This window comes from Corapipo altera, unplaced genomic scaffold, assembly GCF_003945725.1.
Source record: "Corapipo altera isolate COAL_440 unplaced genomic scaffold, ASM394572v1 54, whole genome shotgun sequence".
Classification (NCBI taxonomy): Eukaryota; Metazoa; Chordata; class Aves; order Passeriformes; family Pipridae; genus Corapipo; species Corapipo altera.
This window is the reverse complement of record NW_020884902.1, coordinates 4,926,732-4,951,312: the sequence shown is the minus strand read 5'-3', so window position 1 is coordinate 4,951,312 and position 24,581 is coordinate 4,926,732. Positions and strand designations below refer to the sequence as shown.

Genomic DNA, 24,581 nt, shown 5'->3' with positions numbered 1-24,581 from the left:
ATTTTCAATTCAAACCTAAAATTTAGATGTATGAAGACCTAGACCTGTCTGCTAAGCAAATAGTTTTGAAAGGGGCTCAACCACTTCAGAAGCCCCTGAAGCAAAAACAACCAAGAAAAATGTTTGCATTAGCTCTAAACAAACTTTAGAAAAAATACCATTTGACTTCTAGAGTACTTAGTAATAAGTCACTGCCCCATGGGGCAAAATCTCATATATGCTGTTCCACTTCATTTTACTCAGTGAATAACCCTCTTTCTCTACCAACACTATAGTCACTTATCTCTTCACAAGTTATAGATATTTCTCACACTATATATCTCAGTAAATTATTGTATTTCCACAGAGGCTTTATCTGTAAAAATTGGTATCATCTATACATGGCCATTATAAACTCATCTCTCACCATGACATTAAAATTGTTATTGTTTCCTTGACATCAACTCCCCACCCAGTCAATTATCTGGCTATCAAGGCATTTACACACACAGGATGTAAATGAGAGCAAAATCTGGTCAGCCACACTGAGCTCAGTCAACAACCTACAATCAATTAAAGCTAATCAGAGAATTAGTCTTACAAAAAAATGGAGCTTCCAGAAAATGATACAGTCCATCTACAGAAAACACAGGTACACGTGTAGTATACGAAGAAATGCACTCTCTGAGTAAGGTCCCCACATACAAAAGCCTTTACAGCTGCAGTGGTAGTGACACCACTTTGAAATCTGCAGCATTGGAGGACTGATGCATGAAGGAGAAACTGGCTGCTGGTTGATAGCAAAAAGTGCCTGTAGGCCAAAGATTTAACATGCTCCAATTATGAAATATTGGGCAGAAAGACACAGATTGCAAGTCACAAAAGTAAAGCCAAGTATGCCTGCATTTCCTAAGGGCTAAACAAGCTATTGAGAAATACATTCACAGAATAATATGACACAGTGACCCCATCTTATGTCTGAAAAAGAACAGAAATCAGCACAGATTCCCCTGAAAAGCTGAGTTATGTCCCAGACACACGGCAGCCATCCACGTCAGGGCAAGTGCAGTATGATCCAAAAGCCTCTGATGAAAAAGGCACATTGCCTATTTCCAATTAAATGCAACAGGCACAGGGTTACAAGCCCTCTAAGGTTTAGGTCAAACTATGATACAGTGTTGTGATTTCTAAGAATCAATAAAATTTAAAGGTTCTTTGACACCACTAAATTGAACACTCAGTTTCTGTTATCAGAGGATACAGGCAAAAAGAAACAATTATATTCCTCTTTATGTGCAGGCAAGCTGCTGGCTTATTGTTACTATTTGGGCTTTATTTCCAGCCGTACTTTCCTGTAAGGCTTCAACCACTTCTGGTGAGCACTAATAAAGTATAGTCAGAATCTGTACATTAATGAAAAAAATCCCTTCTAACCAGGATATAAGAGGAGAAGTCAATCTAGCAGCGCCTACCTTCTACCAAAGTCCCATGAACTGCCAAGGTTAGATGCTTTCAGCAGCACCACCAGCATTCATTCTGAGAGCCCAAGACCATGAAGTTTAAACATGGTGTCTTGGACTGTATGCCAATACCTCAGGGCAGCAGGAACTACACTGCACAGTAGCCTTGTCAAAAAGATCCACTTCCATACAAAATACAAGTCCAAAATAGCAGCTAGTCACAAGCAAAACCCAAGCACCCTACTAGATGAACCACAAAGTATCTTTGTGACCAACTGTTACAAGTGTAAAGTTCTTTTCCTTCCTATTTAAAAAAGTTAACAAAAATGCTCTTCCTTGGCATATTATCACTGATTCTGTTACACTGGACATGCAGAATAGCCTTGAAAGAGCCTCGGCATGCACATGCAAACACAGTTTGTAACTGGATATACAAAACTACAGAAGAAAACTAAACACCTCTTGTGTTGAAGAAAAGGATTCATTGCCTCTTCTTGGGAAGCCATTAAAAGTTTTATGATCTAAAGTAGTCTCCCAAGTTAAGAGAATACACTGAAAACCAATACTTGCCTAAGACTCCCCAACAGCAAGCTCTAAGCCTTTTACCTAAACTTATCTGCAGTTTTAGTTTCAGTCAGTAAAGCTTAGGCACAAAGCAGTTAATGTGAGCTTCTCAGGGGCCCATGGTGGAGTTTCAGGAGGTTCAGTCCTGGCCCAAAGCCATCACTAGCAAAGCTGCCATCTAGCTCATGGGGCAGAACCTCGCTCCAGTTTTCCACCAAGGGTTCTGGAGCTTTCTCCATTTGCTCCCTGTGCTGCAGAAGGACAGTGTCTTCCTCCTCTTCCCAGTCTTGAGAAATGCCCATCAGAGATCATGAAATCCGAAACAGCACAGACTAACTTTCTACTCCAGAAGCAGCATTATGGATTTTCATGGAACTACCAGACACTTTCTATGAGGTGTCAGAGAGCCTATAAGTTTCCCAAATGCACCTGAGTTCTGTAAACTCCTGAACGCCCTGTGCTTCAGTCTCAGACTCCGGTAATCGTTCTCCAGCATTCAGAGTTTCATCACACAGATTGAATGAGACTCGGTCAATCCTACATACACATCGAGAAATAAATCCTACGCTTTCCTCTGTGTAGCATGAAGGGTGTTTGACCTGCAATTTCTTGGCAATTTTGCAGAACAGGGGAAAGAAGGGGTTGATACTCACACAGCTTAATCTGTGAATTTCTCCTTGATTCACTCGCCTAGTGGTCCTTCTCTTCTTTCGCAGTTCGCTGGACTCCTTTCTGAATCTCCCACGAAAGCTCATTGTATCCGTAGGAATTAAGCACCAAACAAATCTCTCTTTAAAAACTATGCTCCTTTAACCTCCTTTCTTCAGCAGCTTCAGCACAACAACTGGAAGCTGCGTACACTGTTCAAGGGGGAAGTATGTCTAAAAGTTACATGCTGTATCCACAGTAACTGAACAGAAAGAAGAAGAAAACCAGCAATAACTCATTTCTTCCTGTGAATAATATTGTGCTATTAAGGCGAGAGTGTTTCATTAAACCATAAATACACCCAGCCCCCACCTGTAATGCAAATTGAAATAGGAAGTTGTAGAAAAAAACACTGCAACTGAAAATCTATCTTTGTCTCAAACACCATCACATCCTTTCTCCTCACCACCCTCTCTGATTCGAAAGCCTAAACAACTGCAGTCTTACTTCATGTGCATCTGCAAGCCAAAAAAAGTCATTCACAGAACAACCACCTCCTCCTGAGCCCCTCGGTAGCAGACTTCAGCCACTGAGCACGCAGTGACAGGTTTGTGCTACCAGGAACCATCTCTGCTTTTGGACCAAGGTAGCAGTTCCCCTTTCAAAATGGTATGAAACATGAATAAGAGGAAGCACCCTGCAAATTCCTAAATTTGCAGACAGTTGTAAAAAGTGGAAAAGAGAGAAATTTATATACTGGTATCTAAAATGCATTTTTGTCTTGTGGAAACCTGGTTTTAGAAATGCCTGCAACCTGGCAACTAAGAAACTGGTTGCTTCACCCTGCTTCCACTTCAGGGGAAAGCAAAGCTGCCAGACAGAGCCTGCTCCCCAGATGCCCCACACAGGAGGCATCTCATCAGCACTCCCATCTCACTACCCTACACAGCAATCCCAGCAGCTCCTTTTCTCTGCTACCCCACACAGGGGCAATCCCAGCAGCACCCTGACAGGCTAGAAGCCTCTCACTCAGTGCCTCAGAACTGCAAGTGGCAATGGGAGCAGTGACATGGTCAATCAAACTATTCTTAATTAAGGTAGGAGACTCACTCTGTCTTTGGCTGTCTGAAGGCTGGCAGGGCATAAAGGTCTTTTAAAACCGAACAAACCCCCTCAGTGCCCACACATGTTCATACACACACACAGAACCTTTTCTTCTTTGTTCCAGTTGAGGATTCATCCTGCTGCAGCAGCAATGCTACACTCCCCTATAAACACAGCTTTTATGTGGCATGAATTAAATAAAACTAAAAACCTAATATCTGTGTGCATAACTAAGACAAAGTGATAGTTTTTTTGCTTTCTTATTCTGGATTTTTTGCAAATTGGACAATAAGCATCTTTTCCACAACTTGTTTCAATTAAGTACTCTGAGATCTGCAGCTTTATCCTGAGTGACATTTTCTGTTCTTTTTCTTTCTAACAAATTTCTAACAAATTCTAAGAATTCTATGAACTCTTTCACATGTTTCTCAGCATTAAAAATTTGTTTCAGCATTACATTTGATCCAAAGTAACAAACCTCTGCAGAAGTTCCAAGGATTGTTCCATATGCTGAATTTCCGAGCCAGGAGAACAGTCACACCGAGCCCAGTGTGTCTGACCTGGGCACTATAAAACCACATCGGTCTGATTAGTTTGCTTTCCTCTCCCACTGTTAAAACTTGGTACAACTTCATGAATTAAAGCCCCATCTCATTGTTATCTTTGTCATTCAGCTTTGCCTTTGAGAAGATCATCTCCTTTAAACTGTTACCAGTCTGCTGTGCGACTGCTTAAGACAGATTTCACTGTACTCCTACTTAGTGGTAAAAACCATCTGTGTCTAGCACTAGAAAACAGAAAGGACAACAGAAACCCTTTGCCAAGGTATGCAGACATTTCAAGTGGCTACCAATATAGAACCACAGCATTAACCAAGTTGGAATCACCCTTGTTTTTTCTCAAACTACCACACTATCTATACTGGAGTCCCTAGTGCCTCTCATATAACACAGTGAACGTGGCTGCCAAGACGAGAGGTCCTTGCCAGAAGTTAAATTTAATGCTGGAATCATCAGCTCTGCTGGCTTCACTTTAGGCAGGTATCAGTTCCTCTCACAGGCTCCTTTGCCTATCCACTCCTTGCTGTAACTGGCACACAAAACGAGCAGAGTTCCATCTTTCCTTTCCTTGGGAAGGCTCTCTCCCAGCTTCCTGCCTCCTGCAGCATGGACTGGCCCCTCCTGGTTGTTCTTTCCACTGAGATAACGGTCACTAGCGCTTCCTGAAACTTTAATGAACTTGTATTACTCCAAAATAATACAAAATATGAACTTAAGTTCAAGTTTCCAGCTGGTCCTTATCCAGTTTACTCCACTGAGTATCTTTTGTCCAAAGGATTTTCATTCCTAATAATTAATCCTCATTTATTTCCATATCTCTGACAGACAGACTTTTGTGAACAATGCTAAAGGCAGTTAGCATTGCATTTTCTCAACACCAAGGCATTAAAAGGTTGAAGCAATGAAATAACAAATAAGCTACAGCATTCACACAGAGATATGAACCAAAGTAATAGTAAACAACTGCAAATAAAGACTCCACTTTCTTAGATCTGTTTTGAATGCAAATCCCTCTACACTCGTAATGGGGAATAACAAAACCATTCAAGTGTCTTATAATGCTTTGTCCTGTAGCAGAAGTACAAAGAAAACTTCATTAGCATCAGTGCAACTAAAAGATTTCCTAATTTCTCCTCAAGACTTCTCTACCTCTTCTGTTAAAAGTACTGAGTAGTTTAAGATGATAATAAAATCAGTTAATAAGAATAAAGCTCCCGTGCTGCTTTTAAATTCAGAACTACTATGTGTAATGTGAGAAGTATTAGCCATACCCCAGCCTATCCCAAGAAAAGAGGTATTTGGTCACAGGAAAACCACAAGCCTTGGTTTACATTTGTGAACTGCTGTACCCAATTCATATAGTCAAAATAAGGGTGCTGAAGCCTTTCAGAAAACGATAAATTATGTAAGGTAGTTAATTTAGTGTTTAATTGCCTTCTGCTCTGCTGTCTTTGTGGGATATGTTCATCTGCTCCCAGCATTTCTCAGAAACTTATAATATCTAGATAGGAAAAATAGCAACATTTGATATCCCTACTCCAGCTAAGGAATAGCTATGCATTCCTTCTGTTGCACAGCCACTAGCATTAAGTGTTCTGACAGGGGTCACAAGTTATTAAAAAACCTTTTAATTCCCTTTTCCTATATTTCTTCTAGAGCTTCTCATTTCCCTTCTAGATCTATTCACTGTCTTAGATAATTTACTTCAGTTTGAATTGTGATATACAACAATAGGTAAAAAAATTGAACAAAACTAATCCACTTCTACAGTATGTTGTTGGAAAATGTATTTCACTAGTGCTTTGCTAGCAGCCATAAAAAGATAAAAAAATTCAGTTTCTGAAGTGTTTATATTCAGCTAGCATAAAAGACACCCCAAAACATGCTGAATATTTGGGTTGCTATGTAGCAAATACTGAATTCACTGTATTGTACTTATAAAATAATAAAATCTACCAACTCCAACCAAGAAGGATTGAGAAGTGATGCTTCAGTTGCTCACACAAACAACTCCTCCTCTCCCTCTCCCTCCCACCAAATTTAGAACAGAAAAAAAATCTCATGCAAACATCAAATTCATAGCAAATTTCAGGGAATGAATGCTTCACTTCAGCTCAGGACTTCCGTCCAGAAGCAATGGTGACATGTACAAACAGTGCAACTCAAAAACATAGTCTTGACTTATGCCAGTTTATATGTAAATAATTGCACACCCAGAGTCATTACACACCTAATCATGACTTGGGCCTTTTTCTTCATAGATTTGAGAGACAGTTTTATGAACAAGCAAGAAAACTCCTTTTGCTGGAACAAGCTGCACCAACTGCCTATTATGCCTATTCTAAAATTAAATTCTGAAATCAAACACAAGCATCTCATAAGACTTGCTCCATGTATAAACTAAGAGCACTGTGATGACAGTGACACTGCCATTCATACAGTCTTTGCAGCATAGACCAGTACTGAGAGATCTGTCCAACACATTTAACGTTTCACCACTTGGCACAGCACAGATAAGAACCTGCCTACCTCCCCTGAATGACTTGTGGCATTTCCAGCAAGTCAGAGTTCTTGGTAGAACCACAGCAATAAAGTCGTTGAAGAAAAACCAAAGAATGCCAGCCCTGCCCAACACCCAGCCCCTGGGCAGACACAGAGACAATCCTGCACTCTGTGACCATGCCATTATCACATGGTGGGCAGGCAGCTCTCAGCTCAAGTACTGGGGAGAAGAAAAACAAGGTACCCTGGAGTGGGTCACAAAGAGCCCTTTAGATTTTTGGGGGTTTAATTTTAATTTTTTACATTATTTTTTCAAAACTTGGAGACCTAGCTGGCATACTCAACTTCCAAGGCCAATAATGAGGAGATTAACACAGTTCATACCCTGCAGCATGCAGGCAGTGCCAGTACACATACTATTGCTGCTTTTTGTATACACCTCACCTGGTCTTCAGTGTCAAAATCCCCCAGCAAGTCTCCCATCGCTGTCTGTCACACTAGGAACAGCGCAATGCTGCCAGAAGTGAGTTATGTTTGAACAAAGCCAGACACATCAGATCCAACGTGCTGTCCTTTCCACCGTCAGTGTCTGCCAGGAAATTGATTGTACTGAGTGGCAACACACTGAACGTGTTTTTTCAGATACGAGTGCCAAAAATCTACTAATGAGACAGTGAGACTAAAGCTGAGGTGACAATGACTGGACATCACACACTCATCTTACCTGCATCATCCAGGCATCGGCAATAGCGTGTGCTCTGGGGTAGTTTGTGAGTGTGACTGAAAACTGCACTTCCCAAAAGCTTCATGGTGGACAGGTAAAGCAAATTACTACACTGGGCCAGAAAAAGATAGGTGGTTTTTACTAGCACCTAACAAAAACAACAGAAACTACTAGTGACCTCCATCCCAATCCTATTGTCAAAGACTGAACATTCCCTCTCTTCCTCCTCCCCTATCAAAAATCAAAAAACAAATCAAACCAAGAAGAGATCGTATTTGGAATTAAATGCTCAGTATTGGTCTGTGCTTTGAAAATGTCCTTTAAAAAAAATATTAAAAAAAAGGAAAAATATGAAACCAAAACAATGTAAACATAAAGGTAAAAACACTGAGTTAGAAAAACGACACCTGAGGCAACTTTTTGCAAAGCCACTCTGGTACTGTATCAACTGGAAGCAAATGACATTGTTTTTTGAGAAATACGACTCCACCTATGGCCTAACAACTTAAGCTGATACATCAAGCCTTGCACACAAACACTCCACAAAGCCTTTAGAATAGCTAATGTTTGCATTTTGCCCACACATCCATACAGTTAGCTCTGACCAGGCAAAGGACTTGGAATTCACCACAGTTAAAACAACATCAGCACACAAGGTGAGCTCTCCAAGGCAGGGGGATAGTTCCCCTGCATAAATATCCATGAAAAGCAGTCCTTATATCTGTCAGAGCTCTGCTAACAGATCTTTCCAGATATCAGTCCCTGATGTCAGAGACTCCACCTATGTCAATCCACTTCTTTTCTTCCCAGTCAGACAGTGTGCTGATCTCAGCGATTCCTCCCTGTGTGCCCTCACCTTTGTTTCATGCCCCAGATATTAGTGCACTCATGCAGAACACGTTTGTGAGAGGCTGCTGTATTTCTTTGCCCTGTGTGAAAGGCTAAAACACCCCCTCCAGTTGAACTGGTGGTGACAGGAGCCGTCCCCAGGTCGAACGTGCCAGTCTCTTCATGCCTTGCCAGAGCAATTCACCCATGGCTGGAGGGGTTCCTGGGGGGGTTGAGGGGAAGGTCTTGGGAGGGCAATCTGGCAGTTCCCAGCCTGATCTCACGCAGTGCTCAAGGGCCATTTCATCACCTCAATGTGACCATGTAAACACTCACAAGAGCTTATTAATAATGTCCACACTCAAAAAGCCTTAGCTGATTTTACAGCTCCTATGGAATGTCTTGCTGTACTCCTGTTTGGGAAGAAGCAGTCCCTTCCTCCTCCACAGCCTAGGAATGCTGCTTCCCCTGCACACACTGTCCCACTCTCTTTGCCACTGCAGTGTCTCTATCAGCTCACCCTTCAAGAACAGCAGCACCATTCCAGCAGCTTCTCAAGCTGGAAACCCACCTGCACCCAACACAAATATGACACGTTCCCTTGCCACAAGGCTGAGAAGGGCCTTGGAGAACCTACTGGAGACAGCCCTGAAGACTCCAGCTATGACCACACGGTATCACTTACAGAACACCATGATCACAGCTCTCATGTGTGCGGCTGTTCCTCACCTACCCCACCAGCCCTCTGGAGACAGGAGCCACGGGGGGAGCACAAAGAGCAGGGGCACTGGTACTGCTGTGGTGCTGCCAGCTGGTCCCCTTTGCAAGTGCCAGGGTCACAGGGGCACAGTGGCACCGCAGATTCACTGAGAGCACAGCTGAGCTCAGTCACCACAGGCTGCTGTCCCGGCTGGCTTTGCACAGGTTGCATAGAAATAGGGCTGCACTTACTCTCTCTAAGTAAACAAAACGCTGCTTCTTACACCGGCAATCAGGTTGGAAGAATAAACTTTCCATTAGCAATGTTGTCCTGCTGATGCGTACAAAAGCAAAATATGCAATTACTTTAATTTCTTCTTTACTTTCGTCCATTGGGAAATTTCAAATAAACATTACCCCTCTTGTTTTCATCTACACAGACTGGAATCAGCCCTTGATAACAACACACATAGTGATGAAAGGCCATGAAAGGTGATTAAATAATTTAATCATCTTAATTTACACTATCTCTAGACATGTCAATGCAGCTGTGACTTGGGCTTCTGCTGCATGCTTTTCTGATTGCAATTTTAATCCTTGTTATTCATGTCTATGCTATGCTGCAGAAATGATTTTTCATTTTCTTTACCAAGAAAAGCTCAGACCAGACATCTGGTTTATAAAAAGAATCCACATTTTCACCCAATTTTCCAGCTGGAATAACTGAAGCAAAAGGAGGTTGGGCAACTCACTCATTTACTCAAGGTCACAATCAACATCTACAATGACATAATATTGATATGAAATACCCTGGAATCCTCTTCACTGGTTTTTTTGGTTTTTTTCTTTCAAGTACTAAAACACACTCCCCTCCATACATGTGCAAGCTGACTGTACAACTGTTTTTGTGTTTGATATCACATACTTGTAACATATATTCAATGTCACAGATTCCTGCCAACTCTCTTCTAGTGCCTGTGGGTATCTTAAGCAATTGAGAAAGCAACTGTATGTAATAATTCATCATCTGGATCCTATAACTGAAAGTTAAATAATGGCATTTTGGAAGAGATAAAAAGCACACAAATTTCAAAGGCAGATAAGCAAGATTACTTTCTTATTTTAGAAAAAAAAAAAAGGAGTGAAGTATAAAACCCTGCAAGACAAATTTACATTACTTAAATTTGGTATGTGGGAAAGAGAAAAAGACAACTTGTATCCCTTTGGCATTATCATTCTCTTTGTTTCCCTGGAACACAGAAAAAAACCAGCACAGTGGAATAGACACTGCCAACAGTTGAGATGGTATTTCTTACTCTGACACAACTTTCCGTAGACCCAGAGAATTGTTTCACCTTTCCAGGTCTTTTTAAAAAATTTCTTAATTAAAAACTGCTAATCCTAATTGAGACTTAGAACAAATACTCAATCTTCAGTATTACCAAAAGAAGCAGGTTAAAAAACTCAAGGAAAAGACTGAAGTAGCAGTGGTTAGGGTCCCTGGGAGAGCCCTACAGTTTGTGAAAGCCTGTGTAAAGTCATTTAAGCTAAATATAACCCAACCCTGGCAAAAAAGAGATATAATATAATCCACCAAGTTCTACTCCTTCAGTTATCCCAACCACCAGCAAACCTGCAATGCACAGGGACTGTAACCTGCAACAAATGCAAAATAATTCATTGGAGCAGAAGCAACTAAGCCCACATATTTGCCATGTGTAGGAGGCAAGACCACACCAAGTGCAGTGCTGTTTCAGTAGCAAACAAAATACAAATGTTCACCTGGATGCCACACTAAATTCCAGTTTATGGAAGCAGTTGTAACATGTAGGATTTAACTCAGATTTCTGCACCTGTGTGAGTCTACAGATGCTTATGTCAAAGTACAGAACACATCAGTATAAGAGTGTTTCTCCTGAATACTCTTTCAGTTTGCACTCATGCATGTTCCCAGCCTGAGAGGGCACCAGCATATTTATTAGTTCTCAAAGACTTGTCTCTCATGAAATTTTTCAGTCATTCTTCAAACTTACACATTTTGTGCCCAGCAAATGCAGTTTTAATATCAATTCTGTAATTTTTTTCCCTCACAAACTTGCCCCGTATTAGTTTAATTTGATGATTCCTACTTCATCTCAATGTTGAAAGAAAAAACTGCTAGCAAAGTCTGATCATTCTTGATTTTAACAGCTTTCATCATATCCCTTCAGTTATTTTTCAGGCCAGTCCAGGCCTAGTCTTTATGTACATATGTAGTCACGGACTAATTTTGCTGATCCTCCTCGCCCTTCTCTGTAATTTTCCAATTCCAGTAAGTCTGTTTCAAATTGTATGAGGTATTAAAGCCCTCCCAAGAAGTTGCTATGGAACTCCTCTATCCAAGGACAGATCAAAAAGCAAAATTTATTTATGATTTCTCAGTGAGCTGGAAAACAGAACCAAAACTATGTCATTCTTAACACAGTAAAGCTGCTCCAAGCTTCCAGGTCCCAGCCTCTGCAAGGCAGAGAGTTGAATCATAGTAATTCCTCTTCTTTAGCCGGTTCTGGATGATTTTCTCTGATGGGATGAGTGCAAGTCAGTATTCTTCCCCTGGTGTTTCTCCCCACTCCCACGTCTTGCTCTTTGTATCCAATGTGCAAAGACAATTGTTTGGATCTTCGCTCTTGCCTTATCATCAACCTTAAGCTGGTCACCAACAACCTGACTCTGTACCAAGAGGTCTTTTTTTAATTTGGAAGTTCTGGGGGTTTTTTTTTAGTGTGGAAATTCTGGATAGTCCAAAAAATTCCCCTCTTACTGTAGAAATAGCTGGAACATCCTGACTCTTATTTCTACTAAGTGCCATTTGAGCTGGAAACAAAATGATTGTTCAGGAAATCAGACACTAGGAGGTTAACTTCTGATTTCCTACAAATACACACTATAGCCAGGCATAAACAAGCACCAGAAAGAGATGTGGATGGCAAATAGAGTAGAGTTTGCCGCAGTTCCTCCTCACTCAGCTCCTTGTTCTGCCTGAAACACTGCAGACATGGCCTGACTCAAGGAACAAATCCTTTTTTGAAAATATTTCCAAGAAATACAGTTGTCTTTTGAATGCAATTCACAAAAGGCAATGTTTAGCCACCAATTCATATTCTTTCTTCAGGCTCATGTAACTTAAAATTGCCTTTGAGTTCGTTTAAAAAAGGAAAATTGGCAAGCACTTAGCATGTACAAAAGCTTTTGGCAGCTTAAAAATACTGTGTAAAGAAACTTCTCAGTGGGAGCTGGTACAAACTTTTATGTCAACTAATATCTCAGACATTTCATTTGGGCAGGTCTGGTTTGGTGCATTCTTCAAGAATTGTCGTTTTCATACAGTGAAAATGTTTCAGAATTACATTTTATTAACTGATATTTACAGTTTCGATTAGATTTGGAGAGGAAGGGCAAAAACATATTGGCACAAGTCCAGGCTTGGATTCACTTCTATCTTTTATATAAAAAGCAGAATTAAGCACGTGTCAGCAAACATTTCTATTATTTTCAAATAGTTTTTCAGTTCAAACTGTGTTCATGAGTTTTCTCTATACTCCCATACATTCTGTTAAAATATTTTGCATTTACACAAGAGTTTGAGGAATGAGCATGCTATCTGTCAGAGCTGCTTGGTCAGAGGGTTTCTGAACAAAAGCAGGTGACAGATGCACAAACACTCCAGTCACGAGTCCTTCCCCAACTGACGTCTTTGCTACACTGTCAGCACAAACAAAATCAGGTGCTACAAGGGGCAAATGGTCATCATGAAGAACCAGATGCATCATGAACAAAAAAACATATTGTGCATCTGAAATACTGGAAAATGTATTCATTAAAAGTCTGCAAAGAAACAGCGAACGTTTCCAGTTGGATGTATCAGATTCAAGGTTAGGATTACTCTCCCTGTATCTCCGACCCATCTGATGCTCACATTCATCTGGAGAATGTGTTATGGAGCACATGCACAACACCTGGGAGCAGACAGAGGACAAGGGACTTGGTTTCTTTCATAACAGGGCAGTTAAAAGATGAAAGGAGACCCAACTGCAAGGTTGAAAGGCCAAAAGAACCGGACATTCCTGGCAACAAACAAGCTCTTAGGTAACTGCTTAGATCACTGCATCTCCTTAAGGGCTGTTCTATTGTTTAGAACCAAAGAGCTGATGGTGGTCAATATCTAGAAGGACTTAAGCACTGCAAAAGCCAAAAGAGTCACAGTTGGAATGAGCAAAGCCAGGCACAAGTGCCAGCTGGCAGGTGGATAGACCAAACAGGCAGCTGGATACTCTCTGCTTCATTGCTTCTTCTAGGAGCTCTAGGGAGATGAGAAAAGGCTCCTCGTCAAGCATGTGGGAGAATGGGTTACAGACAGGGAAAGGGCTAAGGCACTGAAAAGAAAGAAGTGCAGATCAGCTGTGTGAGCACTTCTTACTCTTTACCTTCAAGCCACAAGTATCCAAAAATAAGAAAGAATAGGCCCAATTCCAAGATTAGTTTCTCTCCAGAACTTCTCTGTAATCCCATTAACATCAGATCTCCTACAGAGATAGCTGCAACGAATGTTTGCACATAATTTACTAATGGGAGAAACATCTCAAAAGACAACAGTGGAGCATCTGGTTCCAAGAATCTACACTTAAGTAATTAATCTCTTTACTGTTAAGGCTTACCCTCTGAAAGAGCTAATTTTAGCTTATAAGTCAAAACCTATGGAAAACATCAAGGTAACACCAAACCCTTACTGAACAGCCAAAGAAAGTTACAAATGATTGGTGGTAAGATGTTCAACTCCCAACATCCCTGTTTCAGAGCTAACCACTGACTGATGCAGCAAGGCCACACACATTTTCCACTCTAACTTCATGATCTCTTTTTTTGGGAAGAGAAAAACGCAAGCGGCACAGAATTACCCTTCTGATCCACTTTACTGCATGAAGTCAAAACCTTATTCTGCTGGATTTGCACACATTTAACTGAGAACTGAATCTGGCCATCTCATCTTCCAGCAAGTATCAATACTAATGAAAAGAAAATGAGCACAGCAGTTGACAGATGAGAAGTGAGGAAAAACAAACACCAAAGGCACGAAGTATTCCATTCATTTGGTTCCATACACTGTATTCAGAGTGATCCCTGAGGCAGAAAGAAGTCCGACAAACATTACAATAGCTATTTTTCATTGAAAACCACACACAGAGAATCTATTATTTTTTAAGCTAACCACAAATTGCCAATAATTATTAACAGACTGCAATTGTTGAAGTAAGATATTGCATACAATTTCTTTCTGTTTAGGCAGAAAATAGCATTTTGTTCCGAAGAGGCACCAAATTAGCAGGACAAAAAAAGCACATTTTTATAGAATATATTTACTTACAGAATTTAAAAATAAGAGTCCTAGCAAAACTGAAATAATTGAGCCCCAGAACAATGAAGGAATCAGTTTCTTTCTGACTAGAAATATGTGCACATATGTACAGCTACCACACCTCAGCATAGGAGATCAGGGTCCATGGTCTGAGCCAGCTTCAGCTGGATTAGACTTGGAACAGTGCCCTGAGATGATGTCAGACCTTTGCCACCCAAAACATCCTGAAGTATTCACGTGACATGCTTTTTGATGCTGAATTCTAATCCTTTCCCTACCATGGTATTTCTCACTCCAATCACTAAATTCAAACTGGAAGCCTTCATTACTCAAGGAAGTGATTCAAAATCTAAAAGACCAGAAACTGTTCCTGTCTTTCCTAGACAGTCCATTTTCCTTCATCTTCCTTGGCTCCAAACACTCTAAAGATAACACACCTGTTCCTGTGTTCCTAACACAACAGTACTGCAGTGAACAAGAGTGCAATTACTTGAGTACTTCAGCAGAGAATTCTTTTTCTTTTTTCCCCTCATGAAAGTAGAGCTGCCAGTTAATATTAGCTGACAGACTGAGATAAGCTGAAGAACTGGAAACCAAATTCTGTGTTTGTCCTGTTCCCCTTAAGGTACAGGAGGTATCACAAGCCAGAACTAGTCTGTATTCATCCACACGACGACAGTAGTCATCTGCTAGTCATGAAGCAGTGCTGCCTGTCATCAAAACCATGTATGATTCAGGAAATGTAATCTAGAAGTCAGAATCTCCTGAGAGGTTTTAGAAATCAGGTGGCAACCCCCCTGAGATGCACAGACAAAAATGGTTCAGCATCTGCTATGAAGTGAAATGACTCCCGTTGCCACGTGACCTTGCTTTGCTGCCCAGGGGTTACTGGAGAGGCTATGGAGCAACAAAGACTTTCCACATACATTAAAACCAAATAATTCTGATAAACGGAAGAGTAGGAAGCATAAAGGTTCAGAGATATAGCTCTGTCTCATGAGCAATGAAGTTTTGCATAAGGCTTTTGTCTGAAATGTGCTAAACTGGAATTCTGATTTATTTAAACTAGGTTTAGAACAAGTGTATTAAGACTGCTGTTGTAAAGAAGAAACTTCATGAAAGTGAGAAATATCAGGAACATATCTGTCACACTCCATTCAGATTTCCAATCCACCCCGAAGAGGAATGGAGTGTATTTATGCTGAAGTCAAAGTAGAAGATGGTTTTCCACTTTGGGAAGGAAGAAGTGGAAGAAGGGCAAAGGAGGAGAGTTTAAATTCAGTAGGAAGAGGCATACTCACTGTGAAGCAAAAGCAAAGCTTTTGATAGGAACAAGGGGGGAAGAAAAAGCAGCATCAGAATATCTTGATATGTCAACATAGAACAGTGGTAGCTAGCCCTCAAAAATCAAATATCTGACCAAAGTTTAACAGTAGTGCGACTAATTAATTTCAGTTGAGAAGAAACTGCATTTTCCACCTGACTTCTCTCATCACTAAACACTTCCTCTCTTACACACTGTCTTTGCCTTGACAGTTCTCCCTCCTCCCTTTGCCTCTCCCAGCAGCTTTTACTTTGGCAGTACTTTTGGTTGGCCAGCATTCTCCAAGGGCCCCAGAGTCATTATGGCTCCCTTCCTCACTCAGCATACCTCTTACAGGGCATAGTTGTTTCCAAGCTAAATCAATATCCCCGTGTTCCTAGCCAAAGGTCTGAAATAGACTCTGGGCTCAGACATATGCATTTAAATCCAGTTCAGTGCTACTCAGAGGATTCTGTATTGAGAACAGCATGAAAAATAAAGCCCAGCCCAGCTCTCAGTGCTGCAGCCAGCAGTGAGTTAAGGCCAGTGAGAGGTAAGGGTTGAAGACTGGCACTAATATAATTTTCTGAAAGCATGAGCTTAATATACTGTGCCTTTGTACTCTTCTTGAACCAGCTGCAACTCACCCTAATTCAGCCAAAGAGAACAATCTACCAGAGCCTGAGCCAAGGATAGAGCACACGTGTTAAGATGAAAAGTAGTGCTGCCACCAGGCTGCCACTCACCTTCCCAGCCAGAGGCTCTCCAGCTGCCCTGTGGCACAGGGCAGTGCTCCAGCTGCACATCACCACAGGCACCCACGCTGGTAATGCAGTGCCAACACCTGAGGTGTGCCAGGGGTGTGTACCAAGCATCATAGGTGGATTTCTGCACCCTTCTAGCTCTATATACTGTCTGTGCTGCCCCAACCAGCCTCCTGTGAGCTACAGACAGCAATACCACAGCTAATGGAGATTATGCTCCTTGTAATGGAGCTTGAGCAGCGTGGGACAACCCTGCTCCTCAGCCAAGACCCTGCAGTAGGTAGTAACAGTGTTCCCAGTCCATTTCTATAGATATTAACTATCAGCCCAATCCACCCACATAACCCGGTCAGCACAATGCCTGGAGCAGCCACACATCCCAGCACCAAAACCTCAGTGTGGGAAGCAAAAGACCAAATTATTTGAACCAATTCATGAGTCTGGAACTACTTGTGCAGCCCAAGATGTGGATAAAAGACTCATAGAATTACTCTGAAAACAGGCCTAAAGGCTGTTGGTTCCAAATACACATATATATCTTTTATATTTTTGTTCAACACCACACTGTCTACTGACAGCATGAAACAAAATACCTCTACTAAATTCTGTGTGAAATACATTTCAAAGCATTTTCTTGAACTCTTCAGAACTTCAAAGATATTATTGTCTTAATTTTAGATGGTTCATCCCGTGGCTAGCACTTGGTATTTAAATCCATGTTACTATCTTAATTATTACTCAGAGTTAATATTTTCTTTATAATTCATTCAAGTGTCTAATATTGTGGTAAACACAGGAAAGCAGACAAACATAAATGCAAAATCTATGCTCATGGCTGATTTGGTGTATGAGGGTACCACTGGTACACAGTTCCAGGTTCCTACAACCATAGTTCACACAATCCCCAAATCCTGGACTAAATAGACCATTGGGATTCTTTTCTTAACTCTCCTACCTTCCTCTGTAGGATGATCCAAAGAGCAAAATGATCAAGGGAAACATGGAAAGCTTGCATTTGCTACAGTCCATCAGAGTTAGAGCCAAGCAGAACTGCAGAGCATTGCAGACAAAACTGGGACGAATCAACCATGTGTGTGCATAGTTGTGTTTACATATGTGCTTATGACACAGAGCAGTGTGGCTGCAGTTGGCCAAAGCCTGAAAAACCTGAAATGTGTTTTTTCCTGCTTTTCTTGTGCGTATTTGTTTCTCTCTTTGCCTTCTTGGCTTTAATCTAGTGCCACTGCCTTTCTATAGGTCAATTTTCTTCTCTGCCAAGAAGCATTTTGACCACACACACACATCTTACATTGTGATTTTTGTCAAATGCATAAATCACAAAGCCTTCCCAAAGTACTCCCACGGACTGTTACTTACAAAGACTTTTCTGCACCTCTTTAATTTATACCCTACTCTTTCAGGTATGCATTGCTTACAAATAAATAGCTTGCTTCTCTCTCTCTTTTTTTTTTCTTCTTTAAAAAAAGAAAAAGAATAAATTGCTCTTATGTAGGAGGATATTTGCACCACTTTATTGCTTTCAGTCCACACTTTCATAAGCTGTCACAGAAATTTGGTTAACACATTCACAGTAATCACATTCCACATACTGTCATACTACACATGTTGCTGCAACACTAATAAGAACTGAAAGCAATACAAAACACTGCTGCTGAGAGTACTGAAGTCAGATGGAGAAGGGTTTGCTCAGTGGAAAAAGGTCATTTTTAATGCCATCTCTTTCTGATCCATATGCATACTTTGAATGTTCCTGTGAGTCAAGAATGAAAACAGACCCACGTCTTGGGCTCACTCCCCTCCATATATAAAAAACTACACCCAGAGCCATAGCTGCTGTCTAAACTGGTAAACACCAAAGCAAACCCAGCATCTTTCTGAAGAGCAGTGATGGACACTGTCCCTCCTCTGCTGCTGTGCTGGTGATGCTGCTGAGCCCTTCTGACCCCACTGGAGCAGAGGAGCTGAGGGGAAGGGCTGGACACCACTGCAGTTACTCACAGGCCTGGTGGGCACCGGGCAAAGAAGTTGCAAAGGTAACAAGAGCAGTGGTAAAAAACGGCTCTGAAGCAGAACTGCATTTTGTGCATCACTTACTACTTTTCCTCTTTACACTCTAAAGTTATTCATTTATTCAAACACAGGCCTGTTTCTGTTCTTTCTGTTCCTGCTGAGGTCAAGCACCAAAGTGGAAGTTAAGGTCAAATAAAGCCACATGTTTATTGTTGCTTAAAAATGTATTACACATTGAAGCTTCTGACTTAAGCTAAAAAGATATGAATATTTTGAATATTTTTTTTGAACTTCACAACCCTGGGTAGTCTGGCTTTGCAAAGACAATCCCTTCTCCAAGACACTGCAGGAAGAGAACACCCTTCTCTTCCTAGAGCTGAGCCTCATGCTGGCCTCCAAAAGCCACAGCAAGTCCTCCCCATTTGTGTACACACAGACACATTCCCACCTACAAAACCACTACGCTATCAGTCAGAGATCTTGCAATTCTGAGATTTGTCATCCATTGATAGCACTTATATACATATGCTACAGACCTTCAGTAGGGAGAAGTACACAAATGAGGAAATCAGTGCACTGAATTATTTCACATAGAAGCAGAAAATTAACACAGATCATGCAACAAAATTAAAGAACACAATTCTGGAGGTAAACTTTAGTACTAAATGATGGAAAACTCTCTGTTTGTTTCTCTTCTGTTGTCTCTACTGCTTTTAGAAGAGTAAAAATCCATTTACAAACTAAGTGGCCTGAGAAGCAGCTTGGGTAGCATTAATGAAGTGAATGAATATTGCTGTTGCTGCATTCAAATAATGTGTCAGCTCAAGTTACAGTATTTTTTACATTTTTATGTGGTTTATTCCAAGGGCAGGAGGGGTGGGAGTGGTGAGGAGGATTATATCCTCAAATATGCTTTGCTCTTATCACACAAATCTCAGCTGCCACAGTTCATAATAAATCACATGAAAAAAATGACCTACTAGATATAGCTCAACTTCAAGTCACAAGTTCCAAAGGTAGACCATCCTGAATGTTAGTGTCCTCCTTTAAAACACCAAACAGTTCCACATAATCCCATGTACTACATTTTCTTCCTCCAGGCATCTTTCTCTTCTCCTATTTCTTGCAGAAACAGCATGCACAGTCATTTGTATTCACTCTATAAGGGTTTCTAATATCTCAAACCTCACCATCTCATGGACTTATTTTGAAAACTAGCTCTTGCAGACATGCTCTTAAAGGCACAGAAAACAAGGGTCTATCAAATGCAGAGTCACCAAACAAATTGATTCAACTTGTATAGCATCTTAGAGGTTGTTTGGACACTTATTTTGCATGTCTCTGGCAACACCCAGGATTTCATCCAAGAGAAGATGATACACAATAGAAATTGTCAGAGCATTTTCAGTTTTCTCTTTCGAACAGCTCTCCCAGTTTTGTGGATCCAGACAAGACAGCCCAATTCTAAAACAGATGATTTATCTGTCTCGCCCAAGGGTAAAACCAGATTTCTAAAATAACAGACTGAAGAGGAAAAAAAAAAGTCTGTGAATAAAGACATCAATCCTCACTTTCTGAAAGGACTAGAATGCTAGAACTACCTGCTGTGATGCCTAAAGGTTTCATACAGTGATTAGTAGGTGGCCATTAAGCAATAGCTGGAGGGGGTGTGTGGGCCTTCTTCCTTTCTTTTCTTGTGGAGTGCACCCACACCATCTCCTGCTTGGAGTCCCACTGGCAAAAACACAATTCCTAGAAGAATATCCTACAAGGATGTTCCCCTTCAGTGATTAACAAAGCAAAATGGGGCACAGCCATAGAGCTGTATACTTAGTATAAGCATTTTGGGGTAGACTTCTGTTATCTCTGATTCTGGTTGTTTACTTCATGAAGGCAACACTAAGATGTTACTTCTGCTTCACACAGGACAGGCAAACTTGCAAGAACACACAACAGTCTGGTGACTTGAAAAAGCTGTTCAAATAGAAGGCATAGTTTATCTCCTGAAATCAATACCAAATACTAACACTCTCAGCAGTGAGCGTATAGCCAGTGGCACACAAGCTACAAAGAGGAAGACCATTTCATCTGGAGGCACGAAATGACAAAATGCCAGATATTCAGCTGACAGGAACCAAATGCTGCTGGCAATCACACCCAGGCCTGTCAGTGTGTCTCAGGTATTCTGCGTTTTGGGATTTCCTCACCTCTCTTCTTTGGGCGCTCCAATTACTCGCTGCCCTCAGACACGAACACTCAGTAACCTGTTGGGATCAGTTTAGCTCCTGGCATCTGCACAATGTGCATAATGACACTGTGAACTAAACACTCTTTTGCTCATCTACATAATTGCCTCCACTGTATTATCCACACATAAACCTCAGTGATCTACAACAGACCAAGGGGAAAAAACGAATCTGTTAGGACCACGGCGTGTTTTATTAAGGCTTCCAGCCCTCTTTCATGCTGCTGTTTCAAGTAACATGAGTTCCAGCAGAAAGAGGACCATCCATTCTGTCACAAACTGCGCTGAAGCAGCACTTTCTTCTCAGCCCACTAGGTCTCCACATCATTACTAAGCCTAACGGCGAAGCTGAATGGCAAATTCATTTAGATTTTTACATAATTAACTGTTTCAAGACAAAGAGGCACAGTAATAATACACATCCCAAAAAGAAAGATGTGTAAAGAAGGACCATATCCCCAGATCATCCCCAGCCCAGCAGTTTTCCTCCAAAGCACCTGCCTACACCTACCCCAGCCTTCTGACAGGGCTGAACCATTCATCCTTTTCTTCTGAAAAGGGTTGAGAGGGAGAAAATGATCCCACAAAGCTCCTGGGAAGGGCAGCCTTTTGACAGGACAAACAGCAGTGCATTAACCACTGCTACAGAAAACATAAGCCCCTGTTAGTACAATGGGTGGATGCTTTTGAGGTCATGAGGGGATCCCTGAAAGCTCACATCAAGTGATAGACCATCTTGACCAGCATGCCTCTGCTTTGGGTATCACCAACTCTGCAGGGTGGTGGAAGTTTCCACAGCTCCCTCCACACTGCAGAATAAAGCATCACTTTCCTGAGAGCCCAGGGGTCTTTGCAGTAGCTCTTGGAAACCTGATCTCCTGGGACTTACCAAAAAAACCCCTGCAATTCAAGCTGCTAAAAACTCCTTCTGGGTATGGGGAGGCTGATACAGTGTTTGCTGCCACAACACCCAAGACTACCCTTTTCTTCCATGACTGAAGCAAGTTGCACAGATGATCCATACTCAGACATGCTTCCAGACATTTCTCACTTCATTATGCTTGAAATTACTACCAGGAAGGAGACATTTATCTGTTTAAATGCTGTTGAGGTCATTTACTTAACCATTAAGTGGAAAAAAAAAAGTTTGTTGTATAGATACAGATACTTTTAGAGCAAAAGGAGCTTAAACATCAGCCTCATGATGATGAAATCCATCTCCTTCCTCATTATGACCCTTAGTCTCCCCCATGCACTGGATAATACCCTCAGTTGATACAAAAAGCACTGCTGAGATTGGGTCATTCCTGCTACAGTTGCCATGACTGTACCACACACCTCTGTATGAGCAGCAATGCTCTATTCAAACCAACTGCTCAGGAAAGCTATTAAATTCTGTAATGCTACCATCATCTCTTTACAACTAAGTTACAGCCCTCTGTGAGAGTGGGGTGTCAGGGGGTGTGCTTTGGACTTCATCAAAATACACTTTACATAGAAAAAACCCAAATCTCTACCACTTAAATGTGTCCTGATAAAGTGGCAAAAATATTATTTTCAGTGTATTGGTAATATTTTTATCAAGTGTGAGCCACAGAGTAACAAATCGTTGCCATCTCAGACACAAACCACTCCAGGGTTCTGGAAATGTTCACCATATGTGTGTTTGGCAAAGAAGAGCAGTAACTAAGCAGTATTCCTCATTCTGAAAAAGCCATTTACAATGAGGAACAACCCTGTCACTTATTCCTAATAAACCTATAGTGCTTATTATATTCCCACCACAAAATAAAAATAATCCAATTTAATTCAGAAAGAAAATGACACTCGAAGACTGAGCCTTTCAAACCCTCTTTCATTAAAGAACAGAGGCAACTCACTAAATTGGAAAGAAATGATCCAGCAAACATTTTACTGCTGCAAACTGTTTGAGGCAAAGATATATGGGAGTTTATTTGCATATAACTTAATATAAATTCCAACTGCATCCTGGGTGCAAGTAAAGTTTTGTTTTGTTTTTCTTGGCTTTTGGGTTTGTTTTTGTTTTGATGATGAACAGACTTAGTAAACATTTCCTAAGCTGTCTGCTCTTTGGAATTTCAAGTCTGAAATAAAACAAACCACACTACAGGCTCCAGTGCTGCCTATCTCACAAACAGCAGTAAAACCCACCAACAATTAAACAACAGAATATTTACTTTACATAGAGGTTATGTGCAGCTCACAGCTTCACCTACAAAGTAACATTTCTGCTATGTTTGACAACAGATTCAGCAAATCTACCAGCAAACTAATCTACAGTGACAAACTGCCTGTCAATGCTCTTTCTCTATGAATACATGCAGGAAAAAAATAATCACATAACATCTGTAATAATAATTCTGTCACCTCTCCCTCTTGATTAAAGTATACCATACCATTATGATGAGAGTTCTGGGTCTGCTCATTTCATCATCGCTATCCAGCGGCAGAATTTCATGTGACAACTCCTCTCGTCGTCGTCGCCTGCAGATATGTGGACAGTTCCTCTGTACCACAGAACGAAAGGCTTGGAGCAGAACAATGCTGGCAGCACAACCCATATCTGCATCCTGAAGCCTACAAAATAACTTCTATGTTTATGCTATGTTTGAAAAACAGTGGCTCCTTGTCCCTGAAAACAGCCTACAGTGCAGCTGCAGCCAGCTCGCTCTCCAATCGCTTCCTTGAGCCCTGATCATCTGATCACAACCAAATAGCTTGGATGCAGACAGAGGAAAGATTTGATCCACTGAAACAGAAACACACGCAATATTATGATGCTTTCCTCTCTGTCCCTCCCTCCCTCCCTCCCTGCTTCTGAATTCGCATGAGAAAATGTGCTCCCTCTCTTGTACAATCAGTCGCCTCCTCCAATTCCAGTTTCATGGAACTGAAAGTATTAAAATTCCCAGTTCAAAAGAGCCAGCTGTTCACTAAATGCACACAGAGGCATCCACAACAACTGGCAGGATCAGTTTAAATACCCTTTTAAAAAAGTCATATGTAGCAAAACTGCAAATAGTTGGAAAGTTATTAGCTTTCATTATCAGCACTGCTGCTTTTAAAATACTTTGCCTAAGGGTTTTTTACCACAAAAAAAAAAAAAAAAGGAAAAAGAAAAAAAGAGACATACTTAAGCTTACCGAGGGATTTGGACTGGTTTTTTTTTTTTTTTTTTCCATTTCTTGCAATTTTCTGAAGCACAGCAAGTTCATTTGAGTTGTAAATGTAACAAGTGGTAAAAAAGAAATCTGGTCTGCTTCATCCAGCTCATGCTAAAATAGCCATGGCTTAATGGAACCAGCAGTGTGCAGCTCTGAAACGCCTCTCAGCAGTGGGGTTGTTTTGTGTTCCCACACACGTGTGCCTTTTGCAGAGTAACACATTTTTACATTTTTACATCTGCACAGAGGGGCTCTGCTGACAGGGTCTGACACTGAACCACACAGCAATGACTTTCTAATAAGGGGAAGAGGAGAGTGTTTTAGTGTGTTATCAATGGGGATCCAGGCTGGGAGAAGCTGCTGCCGGCAGCCAGCACTAACAACTTGCCTCTCTGGCTCCTGCCTGACAAGTCATTCAAAAAGCAGGCAGGGGTGCTCGGCAATCACATGGCTGACCTGGAAACACAGTAAGCGCTAATGGGAGAGAGTGTAAGATAATAGCACAGGAAAGGAAGTTAGTACTAAAAATACCTTCAGAAAATGGATTTCTGCTACACATTAGGAAAACTAAGAATTTCCAATAGGGTTTCCAG

At 41.1% G+C, this 24,581-nt stretch overlaps 1 protein-coding gene across 10 annotated transcripts in view; it reads right to left on the bottom strand.

The window, feature by feature from the left end:
- Positions 1-23,432, bottom strand: part of DOCK10 (dedicator of cytokinesis 10) — a 122,038-nt gene extending 98,606 nt beyond the window's left edge. For 4 of the 10 annotated variants that reach the window (XM_027650603.1, XM_027650605.1, XM_027650606.1 and 1 more), the window contains exon 1: positions 23,221-23,431. In XM_027650603.1, the coding sequence (XP_027506404.1) occupies positions 23,221-23,385 (165 nt within the window). In that variant the 5' untranslated portion in view covers positions 23,386-23,431. Of the gene's footprint in view, positions 1-2,656; positions 2,837-23,220 lie in introns of those variants that run through there. The other 6 variants (XM_027650610.1, XM_027650611.1, XM_027650607.1 and 3 more) reach the window with 2 other exon arrangements.
- Between the last annotated feature and the right edge of the window lie 1,149 nt (positions 23,433-24,581).